We start from the raw sequence: 22643 nt of genomic DNA, 5'->3' as shown, positions 1-22643 counted from the left end.
AGAACTGAACAAAAAAGCAGAATTGTTTAGAAAATCTGCCACCACCCAGTCTCCTCCTCAGAATAGTAATATGTATTGGAAAGCATGTAAGTGACAAATGTAATGTAGTCTGTCCTCTGTCATTTGGAATCAGGAACTCAGACTAATTTCAGCTATTTTAATAACAGCTTTTTCTCTGAACAAGGTTTGATAATTAAATATTTGGAGCAGCTGCAGTCACACTGCTCAGAAAAAAAGAAGAAATATTTTTTGAAACCTTTCATCAATTCATTGGCATTACAGTGAAATTATTTTGCTTATTGTGAAGTCATGAATTTCTTCGAAGACCACAGATGTGGTCTTATCATCATTCCACTTTTTAATAGCCTAATAACAAAGACAGCTAAACTGTTGCCATATCTTTATAGTCAAACTCAATAGCTTAAGCTGTTTAGTGGTCTGTATTAAATTGGCCATTATTATATTCAAACCCACCATTAATATTTGAGCCAAAACTAATCATTTTTATTGAAAAAAAATCTAAAAGCAGCATTGAAAATGTGACTTCAAATTATATTAAGCAACTAAAATAGTAAATCTCTTCAAATGTTATTTCAAAAATATATTGAATAGTTTGATCTCCTTTAAAAGTCACCCTATGGTGACTTTTTTTTTTTGGCATCTGCTCACTTGGCAGGCATGTTAAGCACTGAACCAATGAATGAAACACTCCCCAGCTGTGAGTTTGTGTATATAGAACCTGCCAGTCCTTCCTATCATAAACCTAGGAGATTCATAGATAAGTGGAAAGTGATGTGAAATTACCTTCTGGTACTTCTTTAAAAAAAAGTCAGCACTTGAAAGACAGAAACTTTGCCTTTAATTAGAAAAGCAAACCAGAAGTTAATAGCTGTACAACTAATGCTCATCTCTCTTTCCCCAAAACGTCACACTGCAGTGTCCAACTATTTCATGGAGAGCAGGCAGCACAGTAATTAATGTGTACTTAACAGTATGATAAAAAATACTTGCACTATCTACTAGGTATCATCAATATATAATATATTGCTACTAGCCTATTCATATCTGAAATAAGAGGTTAGTATTATTGCTCTTTGTTTGAAATATAATGAAAAATGAAAATATTTGGCACAATCTTGTTAAACCTTGCAATATATTCTTCAAAGAAAGAAATTTTTCCATTAATGGCAAAATAATTTCCTAGTTTGCATATGTAACAAATCCTTGCATTGCAATTCATTTTATACCAAACTCTGAAAATACTTAAAATTTAAGTAGCACTTTAAAGTGCATTCATTATATATTCTGGAGGAGAAAATACTGAATAGTGGCTAAGAAAATCAAAAAAACCCAACAAGGCAAATAAAAAACACAACAAAAAGTATTTCCACCATATAACTAATCCTGCCTTTAATTTTTGTTTTCCAGATGACAACATAAAGCCATTATGGATTAATTGTGTAGACAAACTATAGGCCATGGCTTCCTGTTCCTGTAGAATAACTAACATAATGCAGTTCAACACCTGAAATTCTTCTTGAGTATGTGATCTAACAACGTTTAACCAAGCAGGAATGTTATAATCTAATATATGCTTAATAGTAAGACACAGATTTATTTTTTTTTTTGCCTCTGGTGTTAAATTTAGAAGATTTGAATATTAAGAATCACTAAGTAAAGCTTAAATTTGAATCATCAAAGCTCAAGCCCCTAAATGGCTGCTGACTAAAATGCATCTGAAATTGCCTGCCTTAGCATATACTCACAAGATGAAATCATGAAGCTATGTGTAAGCAATGTAACTACTGGATGGCTACAGATTACACCAGCAGTAATGTTCTCTAATTCATTTAACTGACAGTATTGCAGAACAAATATGACAAAATGAGGCTTTACTGTTTCTTTTATATTAAAAAGAATTTATCTCCTTCAAAAACTGAAGATAGATGTTTTAGATGGAATGAATCATGGCATGGGAATATATATCTCTCTTTGTTGATTAGAGCAAGCATGTGAATGGCTTAGACTAGATATATAACTTCCATAATTAGGTACCTAATTAAATAAGATGAAACATATTCCACCAAAGAGTTAAATTACATGGATACACACCTATTTGCTTTGCATGCAAACCTAAAACATATATGCACATAAATCCACGATGTTTGAGGGAAGCTCTTCAAAACAAGATACATTCACAGATTTAGAGCATCCTCACTTGGATTATATAGATTAAAGCACAAATCGTGTCATGGCATCTGACTCCAAAGATCCAGATCTTACACTTATGAAGATTTTTTTCCCCATTAGGCTTTTAATGTCCATTTATTATGCAGAAGATAGACTTTTAAGTTTTCTTATGTTTGTGGCTCACCACATATACATTCTTTTCCTGCTAAAATGCACATAAATGAGCCAGATTCTATGCATTTTTATTGTATTTCTTATATAGCTATATAATTGTCTTTGAGGAAGAAATGAACCATGCCTTAAAAATACACTGTACATTTCAAACAATCAGGTTTTTTTTTAATATTTAAACAAAATAATAGTGGAAAATAAATTAATATTCAGTCATTTAATGCACATTAAATGAACACTGAGAATATTCAATTTCCATTGTGGTGGGAGGGTGTATTATTTGTTTCTAGCACAATGCACACAACCTACATACTCTTCTGGCTCTAGGCAAAATGACTCCATTCTTATCTCCCTTCAGTGTTCTTCATTAACTCTCAAAATTAGCTTGACAAGAGTCAAATGAAAAGATATATCTGCCACAGTTAAGTCCATTCAGAGAATTTTCAAATCAAAACAATATTCTAGCAATGAGCTAAATTAACGTAAAGCAGCATTCACACCAATGTTGCAAATGTTTCCTTTCAATACTGATAATAGAGCATAAAAAATAAATAATAATAAAAAAATGTATACTTAAGAATACTTTGCCTATTGTATGTCTGACTGCATATTACCTTAATCAGGCTTATCATCTCTGGGACGAAAACCGCTTCTGTGTCTGCTTGATACCCTTTGCACAATGACATCTCTGTTCTGGCCAGTTTCTAAATTTTATCACAGCTAACACTGCTTTTAATGTACTTTTGAATGAAGCTAAGTTATCTGACCGGAGAAGACAGCAGAAAAGGACTTCCATACACTTTTTAATGCTGAGCTCTTGAAGCTTAGTTTTAAGAATTTGGTGAACATCGTTCTAATGTTTTTGGATGCTAGTACAAGATTCTTTGAAAAAATTCCATTAACAGAACAGTGTTAACAAGAGAACTGACAACAGGGCAACAGAATTGAAACAATGCCAAGAAAAAAGGAAAAAGGCCATGAACTTTCTATCATATTTTTTTTACTCATACAGCAAATACTTCTTCCTATTTTTAGTAATAAATATTTGTATGTACATCCTCCATATTGCATGATGTTCACGCTATACTTCAGAAAACTGAGAAAATAAATCAGAAAACTGAAGTACCATACTCTTAATCTAACTAGTTGTCATGCTCAACTAAATTTCAATAAATTTCTGGATAAAGTGATTCATCATTTTGAAATATTTTTAGTTTTTATATGAAGTATCCTGTGAGATAGTAATCTTTTCTGTCTATACCAATTCTTGTAAGCACATATGGAAAATATAGAAGATTTTGTCTTAAAAAATATAGTTTTATGATTACCTGGGGGAGAAAAAAAATTAAAATGTACAATGAAATAACGGTCACTTTTCTTGGAAGTCATGGTTTTGAAGCCATTCTCTTTTTGGGAAGGAAAGGTGGGGTGATTTGCTTTTTACAAAATACATGGTACAAGCTGGATCATTGTCCTTTTCTGCTGAAATTAGTGTCTCCAGCCTTTATACAGTTGTGCGTACAAGCATTTGGAGCATCTTTGTGGTTTCACAAAGACTTTGCTGACAAGTAATCATTGCTTGGACAATGCAGTCCCACTGACTTTGAAGTGGCTGCTTGTATGGAAAGAGGGAATAAAACAGAGTAAGATTCCTGACTATGGTAGCATTCTGATATTTCATATCATCCTCTATCATCTTTACCTCCCATTCAGCCAAGTACTGCTTAATTCAAAGTTGCTTAGTTCATGGTTAAAACTGTTGAAGCTAGCTATTGACTAGACATTTCCATCCATTTTAATTTAAGATGAAGAGTAAAATCCTTCACATTTAAAAAATGTCAGTCCACATGTCTGCCACATTCCTTAAATGAAAGTAAGATGTACACAGCAGTGACAAATGATTCAAATTATTAAAAGCAAATGCCTTACTTTAACAGACCTCAGTATTATCACAAATACCATTTAGTTCTTATTCCTTATTGATGTGAGGTTGTCATTTAGGACATTCTCCTACTTATGATCTGTCCTTGCCTAACTTTTTTTCTTTCCAAATGTATACTCAGTTTGAAATCAAATCAAACAGTACTGAAATAATTCCAGTGTGACACAGCTTTTAAGCTGTCTAACAGTTTTAGATTCAGTGAGCTGTCTAACAGAAAACACATGTTGACAACATTGTTTGCTCAATGTGTGTCTTTACTGGCAAAGTAAAAGTTGTTTGTGTATGTTCCAGTATTTGCAAAAAAGTTACTCTTTCAAGGATTTTAATAAAAATAAAACAAATAAATAAAATAAAATAATAATAACAATAATAATAAGTAGTAGTAGTAGTAGTAATAATTATAATAAAAGTCCCAAACCCTGCTGTTTGGCCCTATTTGTTTCTTGTCTCTGTTGCTTATTTACCGTAATTCAGGGCTATCTCATAACACAGAAATTCAAGTAAAGACACAAGGAAAAGCTAAAAATGATATAACTGTACGATAGAAGGGTGTCTGTGAATACAAGGCAGTTATTGAAGAGAACTGAGAAGAATAGTGGATAACTTCCCTGTTTATAGTAGGCAAATTGGATCTACCTTCGTTGCAAAAATTCTATGAAATCTATTGCAAAATATATGCTTAACAGTAAAATGTTTGTCGTTTTCTTAATATTATATCTTGTAAATGTAAAGCAAATGTACAGTCTCCATGGAAACTAGACATTTCCCAATTATATGCATGTTTTTAGCTTCTTTGTAAAGAAAAAAAAAAAAAGCTCTGATTTAAATTTCATATTTTTTGATGGCCACTGAGAATCTATAATTAATTTTCTGATAGCATAGCTCGTAAACCACACATATACTTTACTATGTATGTTTAATGTATCTTTTTGCTTTAACAGAAAGAAAAGCCATTTGCTGAGGCAAGTTGATACAAAATTTATTTCAGTGCTAAAAATATGAATTTAAATAGAAATATAGATGACACTTATGCAGAGCAGAGCACACAAAGTAATTCATGTGCATCAGGAAAACAAAATAAAATTTTAAACATCTGCATTTTAATTGTAAGCAGTGCTGGATTTCAGTGTTGAACAATTAACAATCATTACACCATTTTAAAATATCAGTGGGAGAGTGTCAAAGAAGATGAGCCTTCCATGTTTACAAAAGATTTTGCCTGTGGCATACTGTGTGCTTTTGTGAATCATTTATCTTGTAGCTTAAAGCTGTCATGGTATGAAATATTGCAACTGTGATTCTGCATGACAGAATAATGAAACTGAAAAAAAGTCCACACTACAATGACTTTTCAACAGACTTTTGGGCTTCAGAACCTGAAAAACTGCATGTGAAATAGCGTTTATTTTCACTCCATCAAAAACTAATCCAGGCCAATGAGTTCCCTTCTAAACACTGAACGTGCTATCCCATTGTTTGTGTATTTTTCTCTATACTGACCTTGTTTTAGCTTTTTTTTAAACTGTGCTCTATTATAAGATCTCATGTACTGTATTGGATGCCAAAATAGGTCCTGAAGTGGTTCCATTCAGCAAATATTTATAATGTATTTCACACTGAAAGTTGTAGCCACATGGAGGATTATGGAAGAGGAATTTTTTTCTATTTTCTGTAGGAAAATTACTTTAAATTATCTTATGTCAGCAGCTTTGCTGGAGTACTCCTTTGTTCTCTAAAAACTTGTTTTGATTCCTTGTTGTTGTGAATAATCTGAGAAATCTACCTGTCATGATGAGCATTAGCAAGTGAATTCAAGAAAAATCTGGTGTCTTTATCCACAAAGGCCAGCACTTTTTGAGGACCATCTTATCAGTGAGTGATCCCTACATAATTCTATCAAGCACTGCAAGTGAAGACTCTTTCCTTAATGTCTTCTATCCAGATGCAAAATAGTGTTACCGGTAATAATTTCCTAAAACTTATCTTAAAGAGCTTAGCATTAAAAACTTAGGGTTATTCATCTCTGCACCGTACTTGAACATAGTGTGATGAGATAGAAATGTAAGCTATCAGGTAAAACACATCCATTACACAAATGTTTAAGATTTTAGACTGAGATAAATCATTATTTTGAGTGTAGAAAACTTAGGTAAAATCAATTGTCATAATCACTTTGATTTTCTTAATGTTTGTTACAGTAATAATTTTAGTTACAATAGATTAGAGAAAGAGCACAGCTCAGAAAAATAACCATAATAATAACTTCAAAAAATACACAACTGTGTAATTCAAACAAAGATTCCTATTTTAAAATTTGAGCTTTTCGTCCAATGAATTCTGCTTCCTATTACTGTAGGAATATCATTGAAAAAAGGCAGGTAAAATGGAAATACTTGTTTTGAGCTATTCTATATGTCGTCCTTGTTTTTGAATGGCTACTGCCAGGTATTATTTTACCTCTCTCTTTCAACACACAAGTCTTCATGTTTTCTGTATTCATAGAAGTGGATTAAATACTTCCATAATACATTCTACAGATACCTGGCATAATTGTCAAAATATGCTGTTTAAATACAAGAAAAAGAGTAAAGGTCTATCCTGAGGTATAACAGCCAAAGAGCTTGAGGGATATGACAGATACTCTACCGTAATCACAACCCCAATACATCACTGAATCCTTGTATGGCAGGGTTATTATATCTAAACCATGTTTATTCTTCTTCATATGAGGTTTGGTTTGTGGTTTGTTTGGGGTTTTTTTTGTATAGGCACTGTGAAAGGGTCAAACAGAATTCCTTAATATTGTTCTTAACGTGATTAATGCATAAAGAAAACTAGTATCTGTCAAATCATTCCAAGTAACTATGCAAAACAGTGGGATTTTTCTCCATTTCCAAGTCTTGTTTTGGGGATTCTGTCTTTCTTTCCAGAAATCACAAAATTACATTTCCATCCAGACTGTCAAATATATGAAGTATAGCACATTAACATTTTAAATCCCTTACTGTGTAAATCCCAACTTTACATGTTGATATCTGTGTCATAAACTAAGAAGTATCAGATTTGATGGAAATGGGAGTACATAATCTTTCCAGTTTACCTAAAACAAATAAGCTAGGACAAAAGCATATGCTGGTAACTGCTAGAATTAAATCAAGAATTAGGCAAATGCATTTAATTTTTTTTAATGTTCTAAAGCAGAGATTTCCATGGCTTAGGAGACAATACCTGTAAAAACCTATTTATTTTATAGTAGCCTATGCACCTCTATGTTATACATAAGAACAAATTAATTGGCTATTAAGGGAGTTCAGTCATCATAAGCGTGGCAGATGGATACACAGCAGTTCAAGCATTGTGTTTAATTTGGATAAAATGTTTGCAGAATCAACATGAAGGGAGGTTAATAAATACCCATACCCATTCCCAGGCACCTGTTATTTGACAAACTGAGATGTGAGCAGTGGGTCAGAGTAAAGTTCTACTTATCTGAACATAAATCTGCAGCAAGGGTATTTAAAGAATAAATTATATTTAGTATGTGGCATACTGCTTACTAAGGAGTCAAAGCGAACCACAAACTGTCAGCTGTCATCATAGGCATTGTTTAAAAATAAAGTGAGATAAAGTAATTCATAAACCCAGAGAGATAGAACAGTGCTGTAAAGATCCTGTCTTTGTGTGGGACAGAAGACATCTTTAAAAGATTCATCTAGTCATCAGAAAAAATGTTAAGATAGGAATACAGTTTTGATGGAGGATCTGGGAATCTACAAAAACCAGACAGGTGCATGCTGCTCTAATTTCATTCCCCAGAACAACTATGCCTTTGCCTCATGATGCACAGAAGCCAAGGATTATGAGAGCAGTGTTACCAGAAGCAATGTTTTTACCAAAAGCAAACATTGCTTTCCTTGCTTACATGGACTAGCTGGAGTTATGTTACACTTTCTGGAGCCTTGGCATGTGATCTTGGCTGAAGAGAAACCTTGCCTGGTATCACTAATATATTTGGCTAGCATCACAGCAATGTTTTAAGTTACATGTTGGCTGTCACAGTGAGACAAAAATAAATGAACATCAGTAATCTCAAAAGATAATGGTAAATATAAGCACTTTGATAAAATAGAGCACTATCAAAATGATAAAAAGCATAAACAGGACTGTCAGTTTAAAGCACCTTTTCACATTAATATGTTTACTATGAAAGCAATCATGCAAATCACCCAGAATTGTTGAAAGTATCAAAACAAACAACAACAACAAAAAAAACCATGAATGAAACCAGACCTACTTACCAAATTCCTTAGGAACGGTGATAGAGTAAACACAGTTGTGACCAACACTGTAATTCTTGGGGTAGTTTGGTGATAATACAGTGCCTTCAGAGCCTGTTGACCGGCTCCCGCAGGGTGCTAGAAAGTGAAGGTTTTGAATAATATAATATTAGAAAAAAATCAATTTAAAGTGATTTGTTGTTTGTTGGTATATGCTATTACAGTAAATTTTATTTACACTTCTACACTGGATTAAATTTGTATATCCTGTGAAGCACTGAGTATGCACAACTTTCTCACATATCAAAAGAGAATTGATGGTACACTGCAGTTTTCAGGATCAATTATTGTTTTTCTTTACCATTTATCAACCTCCTTAATAAAATAATGATGTGCTTTATACACAGTATGTTATTATTCACAGCATATAAAGCTATTATTCATTTTTATGATGCTTTATACTCTGATAAAAGCATAGATTATGCAGCCCTTCCACACACTAGTAAATTCTTACTCATGCCAATAGACTCATAATTCAAAATAATATATAGAACTACTGAAATAAGAAAGTCAGGATTCCTTGGCTGAACATGAAGTACCACTTATTTATATCTCAATTATTTATAACATTCTACATCTAAAGTTATGAGCAAACACTTCTCTTTATCACACAAACATCATATTTATTCTACCATTAATAGCTATAATACTTGACAAAATGGCAGATAAATAACAATGCTCTTTGCAACAACAATGTATTTTTCTAAGGTTAACAATAGAAGTTAACATTTGGCATTACTCAAAACTGTCAAGAAAGAAACACTGCTTTTTCTTCTTTTCTTTGTCAGATGTTCAGGTGCATTTATTTATATGAAACAGTCATGAGTGGTTACTCTTTTCCTGTGTATATTACCTGCTTCTCATATACACTTTGTAACTTAGTAGTTTAATCTATTGTGAAGATTATGGCATCTGTTCAGAATATTTATTCTAACTACTTTGGACTATAAAACAGTTCTTAATGATTTTAATGTTACCATATCTACTTAATTTTTTTTCCTGTTAAGACATTAAGTGACTTTCTAAAATGAGTACAAGTCAATGTTTCATTTGCTAAACAAAAAAAAAAAAATATCTGGGTTTTGTGGTATGCTCTCAAAACAGCTAGATTAAGTAAAATGGTTTTCTTAATATTTCAGATTTTATCTCATTACTTCTCATACTAAATACAAGCTATTTATTAGCATAGCTAAAAATAATGTGTTTTAAGACTACTTTTAGCTAATTCACACAAAATGTGTATGGTAGAGTATACCATGAAAAGGACACATATTTTAATGCTAGCAACTTAGAACCCCATCGCTTTGAGCATAGATTTCTGTAATCTGAATTAACACGGGTTCCTCTCAGTATGGTGTAGGTGCAAAGTCTGACAGACTGCGTACCTGAAACAGAGCAGATGGAACCTATTGCTCCATTCTGCATATACAATTTGTAAATGATTTCATGTGCTAGCACAAAAGTCATGGTATTTGAAATAATAGGTCAACAGAAGGATCTTGACTTTTGCTTGTGCATGTATGTATGTATGTATGTGGTAGATGTGGCACATACATTAGAGATTAGCAATTCAGGACCCAGAAGAGGATGTAGTCTTGTTAATGTTCAGTACAGCTTTACTGATAAGCACCCATCCTGGGATACAGAGTAAGCACTAAGACTACCATACACACACAGGATATTGTTCTCTATGGCTGAAAGAATAGTCTCATTGTCTTCCCTCAATCCACTGTCATGTGAAATATCAGAAATTCATGCTTCCTTGTAAGAACGTATTTAGAGAATAGAAATATTGGTACTTTTTGCCAAAAGGTAATAGTCTTGGCTGAGCCTCATATCCAGGGATTTACGTCGCTTATTTGAAAAACATAAACTAGAAACTCTTCACTAGCTGAATGTGGTAAATATTTTTTTTGAAAACTTATCTGCATACCGGCTTGTGAGTACTCAAATTTTTTTTATTCCAGATTTTGGATGAAACAGGAGAGAATATGGAAGAATACATGCAACAGAAGCACCAAAGCTAGAGAAATAAGATTGCCAAAATGCTTATTTCTTCTCCCTAACCCCATTTCCTTCTTTACTGTTTGTGAGTTGAATAAATTAGTTACTGCAACAAAGACCAATAATACTGTCCCAATCCAGCACTCATATCATTATAATACTTCCCTAATTAGCATATATACAATAATGTGTAAATTCAGGGTAAAATTATAATTCCACTGAAGTCAATGCCAATGACAACAAAAGGAACAGAATTTCACCTTTAATTTTTAATAAAACTTGAAGTAATAGCATACAATATCAATACTTAATTTTAAGCTCATAGCTATATATTTAGTACTTGACATATAGTGGACCATTATTTATAAAGTCCAGATTCTTTACAACACTGTTCTTTTTTAATCCAAGTTATGTAAAGCAAGTTATTTGTGATTTTCTGAAACTACTAGTATGCTTAAAATAGAACGATTGCTTCTTTTAAATAAATGTACATTTTCCCATAAATTAAACTTCTCAGGCATAATTTCTCAAACAATTGAAAATCAAATTTACTGCAAAATTTACAAGTTTTTATTCACTCCAGTGTAATGTCTTACATTACAAATTACTGATATTAGTAATTGTGTATTTAAAATCAGCAGTGACTTTTGAGTTATATCTCTACTAAATATGTAACACTGTTGATGTTGTGTTGATGTTGTAATGCTGTATAATGTTGGCAACAAACTGTATTTTCAAAGTCATGTCACCATGGCATTTTTTTAAAGCTAGGAAAACGGAAAAACTAAGTTTGAGTCATACACAGGAATTCAAGAGTTAGTACACTTTCAAAATGTTCTTGATTATTTAAGGTAGAATTATTCTATAACTATATATACATCTAGGCAAAATATTTCAAAATATTTGAAAGGAAGTTTTATCACAGCTTGTATGAAAAAAATTACACAAAATAATGTCATTGACAAATGCACATAGATTTCTAAAAGTGATTAAATCCAGAAATGTTTGCAAATTAAAAAAATAATTTAAAATGCCATACAGCATATTGAAAAATCTGAGTTCTTAGTATTAAAGTTTGATTAAAACAACTTCAATGTCTCTATAAGATGAAGATAATGCCATTTAATTTTTATAACTGATATTAATTGAAATGTTTATAGGACAATTGTCTGAAACATCTAAATGTTTTTCCCACACATTGAATCTCATGAAAGCAACATACATCTGCACTTGTTATGTAGTGGCCATGTACCTGGTCTCATAAAAAGACAAAAGACACAGTACAAGGCTGGAAGCAGGATTTCCAGCAGGGCTGCCTTAGGTGCAAAGTCTCAGCAGAGTTGCCTGCAGCCTATGTTACAACATGCTCAGTACAGATTTGATTTAGAGATGAACTATTTGTCACTCTGACATATGTAAAATTTAATTTTCAGCAACAACAAAATATTTGCATTGAGTATTTCATAGTAATTTCTTTCACTCAGTGTCCTCATTCTGGATTTTTCACACTGCCTTTTCTGAGTTTACCTTCTCCCTTATGGTCTCTCCCATAATTTTCCAACTGCTGCTATAAAGACTTTTTATCCTTGCAAGAATTCACATTCCTGGGTCTCAAAAGCAAACAGTTTAAAAAGTTGAATCAAGATGTGAGTACACAGGTGACCTCTGCAATCTGAGAAAACGTTTAACTTAGTAAATCATTAGGTGGCAAGCCATTTAGTTTTTATAGCAGCAAAACTGTCCTCTCCAAGACCTTTCTGAATGTATCATCAGAGAGGAAGAGGTTTAGTTGACATTTTAGTAAACCGATAGAATTCACTTACTATATTTCCTTCCTTACCTTTTGGGAAATATTTACTTTAAAATGTCAAATGTTTCAGAAAGATAAGATTCTACCCTGACCATCACTAAACATTACTGTTCAGAAATTAAAGATGGATCTAAGGACATGAAACCATAGCTACAGTGAATTTAAAATATTAATTTGATACAAAAATAAAACATATTATTGCCTCTGGAAAATATCTAGCGTTGCATTGTTTGGTTGGATATAATAATTCTACCATGACAATGCTACCCATTGACTTTCACTTATGTTTACTTCAGCTATGTAGAGCTCATTGCCTCTGCAATGGTTTTACAGTGCAGTGATTTATTTCATTTCCTAATAACATCAAAATTTAAAATCTAAAGGCTGTGAAAATCAGAAAGTCTATTCATTATGCTATGCATTTGAAGGTCTACCTACAGTTAAAATTCTAACAGACCCGTAACACCTACAAATGTAAACTGTGTTATTTAACATAAAAAAGCAACAAATGCTGAACACCATTTCCCTAGGAATAAAAAAATCCTGCAGAACAATACAAATCAACAAACCAACTAACAACAAAAATTTCAAAAGGCAAATGATATTTTCTAATGTAATTCTCCAATAGTATTCTGTTATTTTTTTAATAATGTTTGCTTAGACTCTAAAATACTGTATGACTTTCTGCATTTGTTTCTGTTTTAGTTTATTCTCTGACATATAAAAATACTGCTCAGTATGCTGTCCTTGTCCTGCTTTTCAGGATCAGCAATGGAACACTAATAGCAGAGAAAGGGACTTGATTGTGATAAGAATGTGATAAGAATCAGTGTGTTGATGCATTGCTCGCTGCTTCCTTGAAACATTATTAAGCATTAATGGCAAAAAGTTCCTTTTCTGTGTGTGCTGAATTTACTGTAATGGTATCTTGTCTTGAAAAATAGCACTCCTGCAGCCCTTGACAACAACAAAGTATGACCCACTCTGTATCTTAAATTGGTAAGCTTTTTTATCTGGAAGATTACCCATCTCGATCATTAGAATTCATGCACCTTTTTTAAAGAACTAAATTCTACCTCTTCATTGCAATGCATAATAGAGAACACAATATAAAATGCATTACCATCAGCAGTGACACCTTTTCTCAAATTCCAGCATACACTAGTTGTAAAAGAAACAGAAGATCACTGCAGAGAGGCAAAATCACATAACAGCACCACAGATCCCTGTAATCTACACCTAACTGCTGCTATAAAGTAAAATTTTCTATAGCTCCAGCAAAACATTACAGGGTTAAAAACCTCTGCCACATGCTTATTGTTCATATTTGCCATCATGCCTTTGCATTTTAACAAAAAGAAAGAACCCACAAAAAAAAAAAAATGAGCAAAAAAGATGGGAAGAATGTACTATATAACTATGAGAATCAATCTCAAATCTCCCATCTTTTGAAGAAATGAATATTTTTGCTAACATATCTTTTTTTCTACAGCTTGAAACTTTTAATTCCTATTACTTTCAGATTACCTAATTTCTAGCTCCTACAGCTAAGATCTAATATAATATAATTGTAATTGCAGATTTAAGTGCCATATTGCACCATCCATTTTTGAGCAGCATTCCTCAATGGAATCAATGGGAATGCACATAAATGTGATTATGTTACAAATACAATAAAAAACTAAGTGCATAGACTCTGCAAAAAAAGGAAAATTATGCCCTGAAGAACTGCTGATGGGATACTGACTTTTTATCTAATGGGTCAATGTTCCAAAATCCAGACTAGGATAACTAATACTTAGTTGGTTTAAATGAGTGAGATAAGAAAAATAATTAATTGGTGACATGATGTATGTTTTTAGAGTTTAATACATTGTCGTGGTTTAACCCCAGCTGACAACGAAGCACAACACAAGCTCGCTCACCCCGCCACCAGCAGGACAGGGGGAAGAGAATTGGAAGGGGAAAACTGAGAAAACCTGTGGGCTGAGATAAGAACAGTATAGTAGTAGTAACAGTAGTAGTAACAACAACAACAACAGTAATAATAATATAAATGATCATAACAATAATAATATTAAAACAACAATAATAATAACAACAAAGAGAGATAAATAAACCCCAGGAAAGACAAGAGGTGTAAATGAAAATAACTGTTCACCACAAACTGATGCCCAGACAGTCCCTGAGCAGTAGCCCCAGGCCAACCTTCCCCCTAGTTTACTGCTGAGCATGACATCATGTCCCTAGTCACTTGGGGTCAGCTGTCCTGGCTGTGTCTCCTCCCAACTTCTTGTGCACCCCCAGCCTACTCGCTAGTGGGGTGATGTAAGAAGCTGAAAAGGCCTTTACTGTAAGCACTGCTCAGCAGCAATGAAAACATCTCTGAGTTGTCAACACTATTTTCAGCCCAAAACCAAAACAGCCTTATACTAGCTACTATGAAGAAAACTGACTCTATCCCAGACAAAACCAGCACATATATTAAATCATTGATTGCTGGTTCTCCTAGTCTGATATAACACTATGTCATTTTGTTTATCATTTTTAACCCAAATTACACAATTTTCAGTTGTAATGGTTTCTTGTAGTGTTCAAGTCAAGACCAATATACTGATAACGAGAAAATGCATATAGTGACTGATATATCACCACCAAGAAATAAAATAATGATAAAAAATAATGCAAAGGAAATCTTAACAGAGAAAAAAGGTAGAAGAATTTCTTCTGAACTTTCAAATTACAGTAAATATTACTGTGGGTATCAGTCTGCAAATGTGAAAGTGATGAAGCACATAACATTGTTTTGACAATACAATGAATGTGGAAAAGACAATCTGATATAGAAATATGTATTTTAGTTGCTGTTTGGGAACACAGACATATGTTAGAAATAAAAAGACACCAACAAATACAGAGAAAGCGAGTGCACCATCATACAACTGGAAAACAGTACCAATGAAAAAAGTATCATAAAGAATATGGAAACCTTCCATATTATCATGTCTTCAGTCTTTACAACACAGTTTATTTACGGTAAATAAAACTGATTTAAAAAATGACAGAGAAGCTCAGACTAATACATGTTAATTATTAGTGTTTTAATAAAGTGGTTAGTTAAAGCAGAGGCCACCAGAAGCTAGCAAAATTCCCTCAGGAATTCAGAAAGTTATCAAAGCAGGGCCTTAATCATTAACTGAAACTGAAGAAATGATAATGTTATTGGAAAAAAATCCAAACCAATCTATTGCAGAAAAACTTAATGGATCAAATACTGATTGTGAGTTTCAATAGGAGATTGCTGTAGACAAAGACACCACTAAGCTAGACTTTCATGTATTGGACAGAAAGTATCATTTCTGATCCATTCAAGAGTGGTTAAGTCTCAATAAAAACATCACATTGAGTTTTTGCCCTTTTTAAAAAAAAAAGGGGGGGGTGGAAGGAAAAAAAGTTTCTATTATCTAACAGGAAATTTTGAAATAATTGGTTTTGTTTAGCCTCCAAAAGAGAAGAATGAGACCATGGGCAAGCTGCTCACTTTTTGAAGATGTGGCAGATTGAAATAAAGATTAGAGAAATTATTTTTTCTTTTAATCCATAAATGATAGGACAAGAAATAGTTGCCAACAACTTTGTTAAAATCAATTAAGTTTAGATGTTCTGATAACTGCTTCTGGGAAGTTATTGAATCTTTTGATGATTCCTGGAAGAACAAGACATATAAATATCTGCTAAATATATTCGAGCAGACGAGAGACAGTACTTCACCTTTTTATAACTGGTTATATATCTATTTCTAGTAATTGACTGTAGCATGAGAAAGGAGTACATTCCAATTTTTTGGTGCTTCTCTGAACTCTTATAGTGTGATGGGCTGTTTTATTTTTTCTAGAAGAGGAAAGGTAGTATTTCATGTTGAAAGGTAAAATGCATAAAGAAAAAAGGGTTATGAACAAAGAAGTACAAAACAGGAACATCACCAACAGGCACTTCTTCCAAAAATTAAAAACCTATCATGAACTTGAATTATAAAAAAATATGTAAGCTTTCTGAAAGATGTATAATCAAGAAAACATGCCTTATATAGATAAAATCAAGGCACTCAAAATCTCTCTGAATTAGCAGAGAAAGATTATTTGATACATTTTAAGGAAGATACTTCAAGAGGACAGTACCTATTTCTTTTCAATAAAAACAAGCAAAAGAAAATTTAGCAGAAGCTAAAGCTAACTTTCAGCTTCTGCTTTTGTTAATGTATACGTGAAGTATATATAAATATATAAAATGTAATTAATCACACAAACAAATATGCTATGCAAATTTATTTAACAGTTCATCAACTTTTACCTCTAAAACAACAAAATGAAAAACAGATCCAAATAACTTTTTATCTTCAGTTTCCATTCTTTGAAATCTTTAAACCTAAACTAAATGTCTTTCTGAAGGTATAAGATGCAGATTTTATACAGCCCAATATGAAATATGGTTTTACATTTAGGGGAAAAAATTCAAAGGAGATATCTATATATATACATATATATATATGGTGTGTGTGCACATATATATTTGTGTGTATATGTATATATAGTATAAAAAAATACAAAGGAGAATTTTAGCCTAGCTTTAAAAATGTTTGCTCTCAATTTAATGACTAATTATTATTAAATTTCAATTCTATTCCTGTTTTCCTTAAGAACTGTGGTGTACACAATTTTAAAGTTTTACATTATTTTCTTCAGTACTGAAATCATGTGTTGCTTAAAATTAGTTTACTGAATTTTCTCATTTTAGCCAAGTGTATGGAAAGTCTGAAGTGAGTTTTCTGATATGAAATGAGATGTGGAAGAAGCTTGAAATCCTACATTTTTTTTGCTGTAGAATGTGATCACAGCTGATGGCTCCTTCATAATATTGGCTGTTATTCAAATAGTGAAAAGATCATCTATTTGCAAAATTATTGCTTCCTTATTTCTTTTTCCTATATTTCTCTGAACAAATGCAATTATCTGGAAATGAGGCATATTTCTCTTTCTGTCCCAGTTAAGTTAATCTATGTTCATTTTAGATGGGCAATATACTGCAGAAGTGTAAAAGCAAAGTCCTGTGCTCCCATTTAAATTGTCAAAATATTAGAGAGGAAAATAAAGAAAGATGAGATTCCCACTTTTTATAACCCAAAATCCTATTCTATATAGTATTTCAATTTCTGTTGTCAGGGCAGAGCTACAGATCAGGAATTATTCGTTACCAAAGCCTTTGGCCTGTAGATGTCAAACTACCTAGTAGTTAAGCATAGTCAGATACTAAATCAATATGTTTAATGTATTAAGATTTTATTGATAGAACTAAAAAAATAACCTGCTTGAAATTAGGTGTCATGTTAAATCCCTGATTAACAGATGCACTATAAAATTTTGAATCTAAAGTAGCTCAACTGCAGACAATTATTAATCTTAATTCTTTGTTTTTCTACTAATACTGCAACAAACAGCTTGCTTTCAGAAAAATAATTCAAGAGGTAGCAGTGGTATTAAATTAATTTCCAGTGTGCTATATAGTCCTCTAGACTCTTAAGTGATATGTACTGCACTATTTTTTTCTTAACTTTTGAAGGAAGTTTGTGGGGCTCATGAAGGCCTCACTGAGAGATCACATTGGCTTTCTGCAATAGGCAAAGGCTTTTTTTAACGATGCTTGCCTTTGTAACAAGGGACAAGATCTGAGGTCTGTCTGGCTTAGTGTTTCCAGGCAAGCTGGAAGATGGTGAGGTGCCTCCATTCCAGGTTTCTCACTGCACCAGATAGCTCTGGCTTCATTTGATAAATGAACTAGAACTCCCTGAGATACTTTTCCAGAAGTCTGGTTCACTTCAGAAACACGCTCTGAATAAGGTTGTGGTTCCCTCATTTAAGCAATGTTTTATTTTCTTTTTGCGAATAATATGTAGCTAAAGTAGCAGGCTCTGAAAACGGAGCCATCCGATAAGAGAAAATGTCTAACATATTTTGTGCTAGAATGAAACTGCACTGAAACAACCTCTGCTTATAACAAATGGAGGTGGAACAGATCTTTGCAATCAGCCTGTGCCTCAGAACTGGTTCATTCCTTAGAAGGAGCACAGCAGAGTTACAGCTTCCACCACTGAAAAAGAGTAACTCAATAAAAAGTTAGAAATGCTTTTCAAGTCAACCATCTGTAGCAAAGCTTTGACATGATATTTAAGGAACTTCTGGAGGAAAACAATTACTTTAAAACAATTTATCCACCAACATAGCAAATTAATAAAAAATAGCAGAAGAGACAACTGGCAGTAATAGAGCCTTCTGGGGGAGACCGTTTCAGAGTCTTCCAAGTCTATTTAGATAGCAAGAGGAAAAAAGCGTTACATGACAGATATGTAGAAGTAAAAATAAGTCAGAGATTAACAAAGCTTAACATATTTTTAGCTACAATAGCAGAACTGAGACACTGACTCATAAGAAAGTATGAATGAAAGATGTTGAAAGATTTACAGATCTTTTCACATGAAATAATCACCCCTTCCAATCAGAAACTTTTTTTTTACTTTTTTTGGAAGCAATATTTTTTGTCAGTTGTAATATTTCACTTGTATTATTTGTTTATTCACTTGGGCACTTTTTATATCTAAATTATATTTCATTATTTATTTGGTTTAAGAAAGAGTAATTCCTATTATTTGATGAAGAGTGTGATGACTGCTTCTAAGTCACTTGACAGACAATGCAGTTGAAGTCTTACTGAGAGCATTTTTTGTTTCATAACCTTAGTGGACAAGGAAATATTTATAACATGTTTTCATTAGGCAGGAGAAGAAACCTACTAAATGTGAGGATGAAATGATGAATTTTCTTAGAACTCACCAGATCTATCAGTTCATTTAGAACTGCACAGAGCCAAGAATCTACTTATTACTACAGCTGGTAAGTGATATAATCTCCTGAATCTTGTTTTAATAGTAAGACTCTCACTATTTTAGGGGTGGGTTGGCTGTAATGAGTGTATTGCTTATTCAAAAACCATTGATGTTTATACTGCCCATCTGCATGTCTCTAGAACATCCCTTTACCCAACTGAGTTTTCTAGCACTAGCAGTGAATCACAGCTGCTACAAAGAATAAACTTTTTCTTGAATTATCTGAGAATAATATTATAAAATTAGAACAAAACCCTATAATACATTAGGTTTCCAAGTGACTGATGATCACTTGGTTTCCAAGTGATTTCCAATATTTTGAGAGTGTACATGTATCAGCAGTTTGACAGGAAACTACAGTAATAGTTGATGAATTAATTTTACTTTTGAGATCTGACAACTAAGATAAATTAACTAAAGTCACTGTAGCTTGCTCAATCTCAGCTTTCTTCACCATCATTGCTGTTATGTTTGTAACACAGACTTTTAAGTTAATCTTAAGAAGATAGAAGTCCCCACTTTCCAAATTCCCTTCCTTAAAGGATTCCCCCTTCCAATTTTCAAGTGGACATGTGGGTGATTAAATTTATCAGTGAATTGATCTCTTGAAAGTAAATATCAGTTTGCTATAACAAACTGTTCTTAAGAGAAAAATGTCAAACCAGTAATTTTCATAGAGAATAAAATGCCATAGTACACCCAAAAAAATATTAACCCTAATAAACACAGTTCTGTGGTTAAAAGGGAAAAAATCCATTAAAATAACAACAATAACAGTCACCTCAATTAAACTGCTTATTTCAATATTTCAATGCTAATTCAAGGTTTACACACGGTCATTCTCAAAGCAGTAGCAAATTAAGTATGACAATTAAATAACACATCTGAGAGAAAAAGAAATATATACTGAAACACAAATAATCCAAACAAACGACAGCAGGAAAGCATCACTGCTTTTAGATACATATGTGTAAAGGAATAAAGTTAAAAAGAAATAGATTTTCCCAGAGGACTAGTCATCTCACCCTGTGGTATTTGGGATAGACATGTGCAAGCACCTGTCTCTCTCAAATGGCAAGCAAAATGTCTTTTAATATTGCCATAGGTGAGGCCACAGATTCACGTTTCTTAATTCTAAGTTCCTAATACACAGCTGTCTAGTCATCTAAGCACTCTCTATGACCAGCAAAGAAAAAACCCCATCCTATTATTCCTACTGGGGAGAACTTTTGCTCTCAGCTACTAACCAAGATGTTGAAGTATCAGACTAAAAAAGGCACATAAGAGAGAAAAAAAAAAGAAAAAAAGAAAAAAAAGGAAAAAAAAAAAAGAAAAAAAGAAAAACCTTACACAACCCATAAGTACAATCATGTTCACATTAGAAGAAGATAAAACTAAATAATTCATCCCAGAACCTGAGCAACAAGGACCCAACTCCTGAAACACAGGGGAAAAAAAAGAAAAACCAGGGTAAGAAACAACTGTTAACAATAAAATAAACAATAGCTAAATTAAGTGGTCTATTGATTGAACAGTTATGAGCACAAGTATCAATTAAAAATATAAAATAAATAATAACATCAGACTAGCCTTTAAATGAAACAAACTGGTAAAAATTAAAATACCCACAAAACTCATTAATTTAACCTAGAGTGCTTTTACTATACCTGGTGGAAGTGGTTCTACATACCAAAGAAATACCATTTCTAATTAAGCCAGTTACATTATTCTGACATTACCAGTAGTGTCTCTACTTGATTTTGAATAACAGTGTGGCATGTCAGCACATAATAAGATATTTCAACCACTTGTTACAGATTAACATAAGACTAAGAATGGCCATTTTAATCAACATTATCAACACGGCCTCTTGCATAACATGAAGCACGGACTTTCACCAGTGTTAAAATCCTGAACTCTTATTTGACTGAGCGAAAGAATAGCTATGCATATTGCTTACCTCTTTTATGCGTAGCTTTCTGATTCTACTCTCTCCTGCTATTTCTTGAAAATTTATATTTGAAGCAAGATTACAACTACATTGTTAATTTCAAATGTTTTATGCATATCCATTGCAAATCAAGCTTTGGGTACACATAAGGAAAGCAAATGTCTAGGACAGCAGATAGACTAGGAAGGAGCAGGAGAAACATATTTCTGCAAAAGAGGGAGGTAATGGTTTAAAATTACACAGTCCTGACAGTTTCTGTTCCAAGTGAATACAGTGATGGCAATAAAACTTGGGAAGTCCCCAGCTTCATAGTTTTCATCATACTCCAAAGAACGCCTTTCTTTCAGAGCTGATTTTGTCAACAGAAGTAACGTGACCTTGTAAGTCTGAATGCACATTTAGATGAACATGCTGTCTATGTCTGATATATCCATAAAGACTTTTAATCAAATTTTGAGTCTATCTTCAAATAATTTCTGAAGTACCTAAAATTTCTTTTCTTTAACATGTTTAACTATGTGTCTCTTAGTTCTGCTCTTTTTTATAATCTCTACCAATTTTCTAACTGTGGAAACCGAGCATATGCTCATCATGGCAGATTTTTGACATGTTCATCACCTTCCACTACTCTGATAGAAAAGCTAATTTAACCTTAGGTTCAATATTTCTACTTCATATCTAGGCTCTTTCAGAACTACACAGAAAAGACTGTCTCATCTTAGCAACTTTCTGTGGTTCTGTTGATTGATTTTCTTTAGCATCTCTCTTATACAGCTGCTTCAATTTTGACACATTCCTTAGAGCCAAAAAAAATAGTTCTAATACAAGACCTCTCTACTTACCTCAGTAATGTAATATAACAAACATAACAGAACTTTTATTGTCACTTTAATAAATTTCCTGGTTTTCTCATCTTTGAAAAACTGTATTAGTGGTTAGATTAGGTTCATATGTTTTAAGTTTGTTTCTCAAAACCCTGTTGGCCACACTTTTTACTACTCTCTTTTGAACATGCTTTCCTTTACCTAGAATACGTTTTAACTACTATTAGATTCCTTGACCATGTTGTTTCACCACCTCTTTTGGTGATCCCTTTAGATTTTGCTTTTGATTGATGAGACTCTAAAATGGTATTTCTATGTGATTTCCAGGTCACCAGTAAATACTTTCCTTTTTGCTGTTTTCTTCAAATCAGTTCCAATGAGCTTCCTCACTTTAAGATAGCTCCCCAAATAAAGGAAAACATTACTTTTAGGGTTTTTTTTCTTTTCCCTTCCTCCCAGGATATTGAATTTGAGTGC

General features: G+C 32.7%; 1 protein-coding gene across 3 annotated transcripts in view; it reads right to left on the bottom strand.

Annotated features, from left to right (window-relative positions):
• CSMD3 (CUB and Sushi multiple domains 3) overlaps positions 1-22643 on the bottom strand; it is a 726530-nt gene that overhangs the window by 164187 nt on the left and 539700 nt on the right. For all 3 annotated transcript variants that reach the window (XM_055706136.1, XM_055706138.1, XM_055706139.1), the window contains one exon: positions 8602-8718. In XM_055706136.1, the coding sequence (XP_055562111.1) occupies positions 8602-8718 (117 nt within the window). The remainder of the gene's footprint in view (positions 1-8601; positions 8719-22643) is intronic.

The sequence above is a fragment of the Falco cherrug genome, chromosome 3 (genome assembly GCF_023634085.1).
Source record: "Falco cherrug isolate bFalChe1 chromosome 3, bFalChe1.pri, whole genome shotgun sequence".
Lineage (NCBI taxonomy): Eukaryota > Metazoa > Chordata > Aves > Falconiformes > Falconidae > Falco > Falco cherrug.
This window is presented reverse-complemented; position numbering and strand designations above follow the sequence as displayed.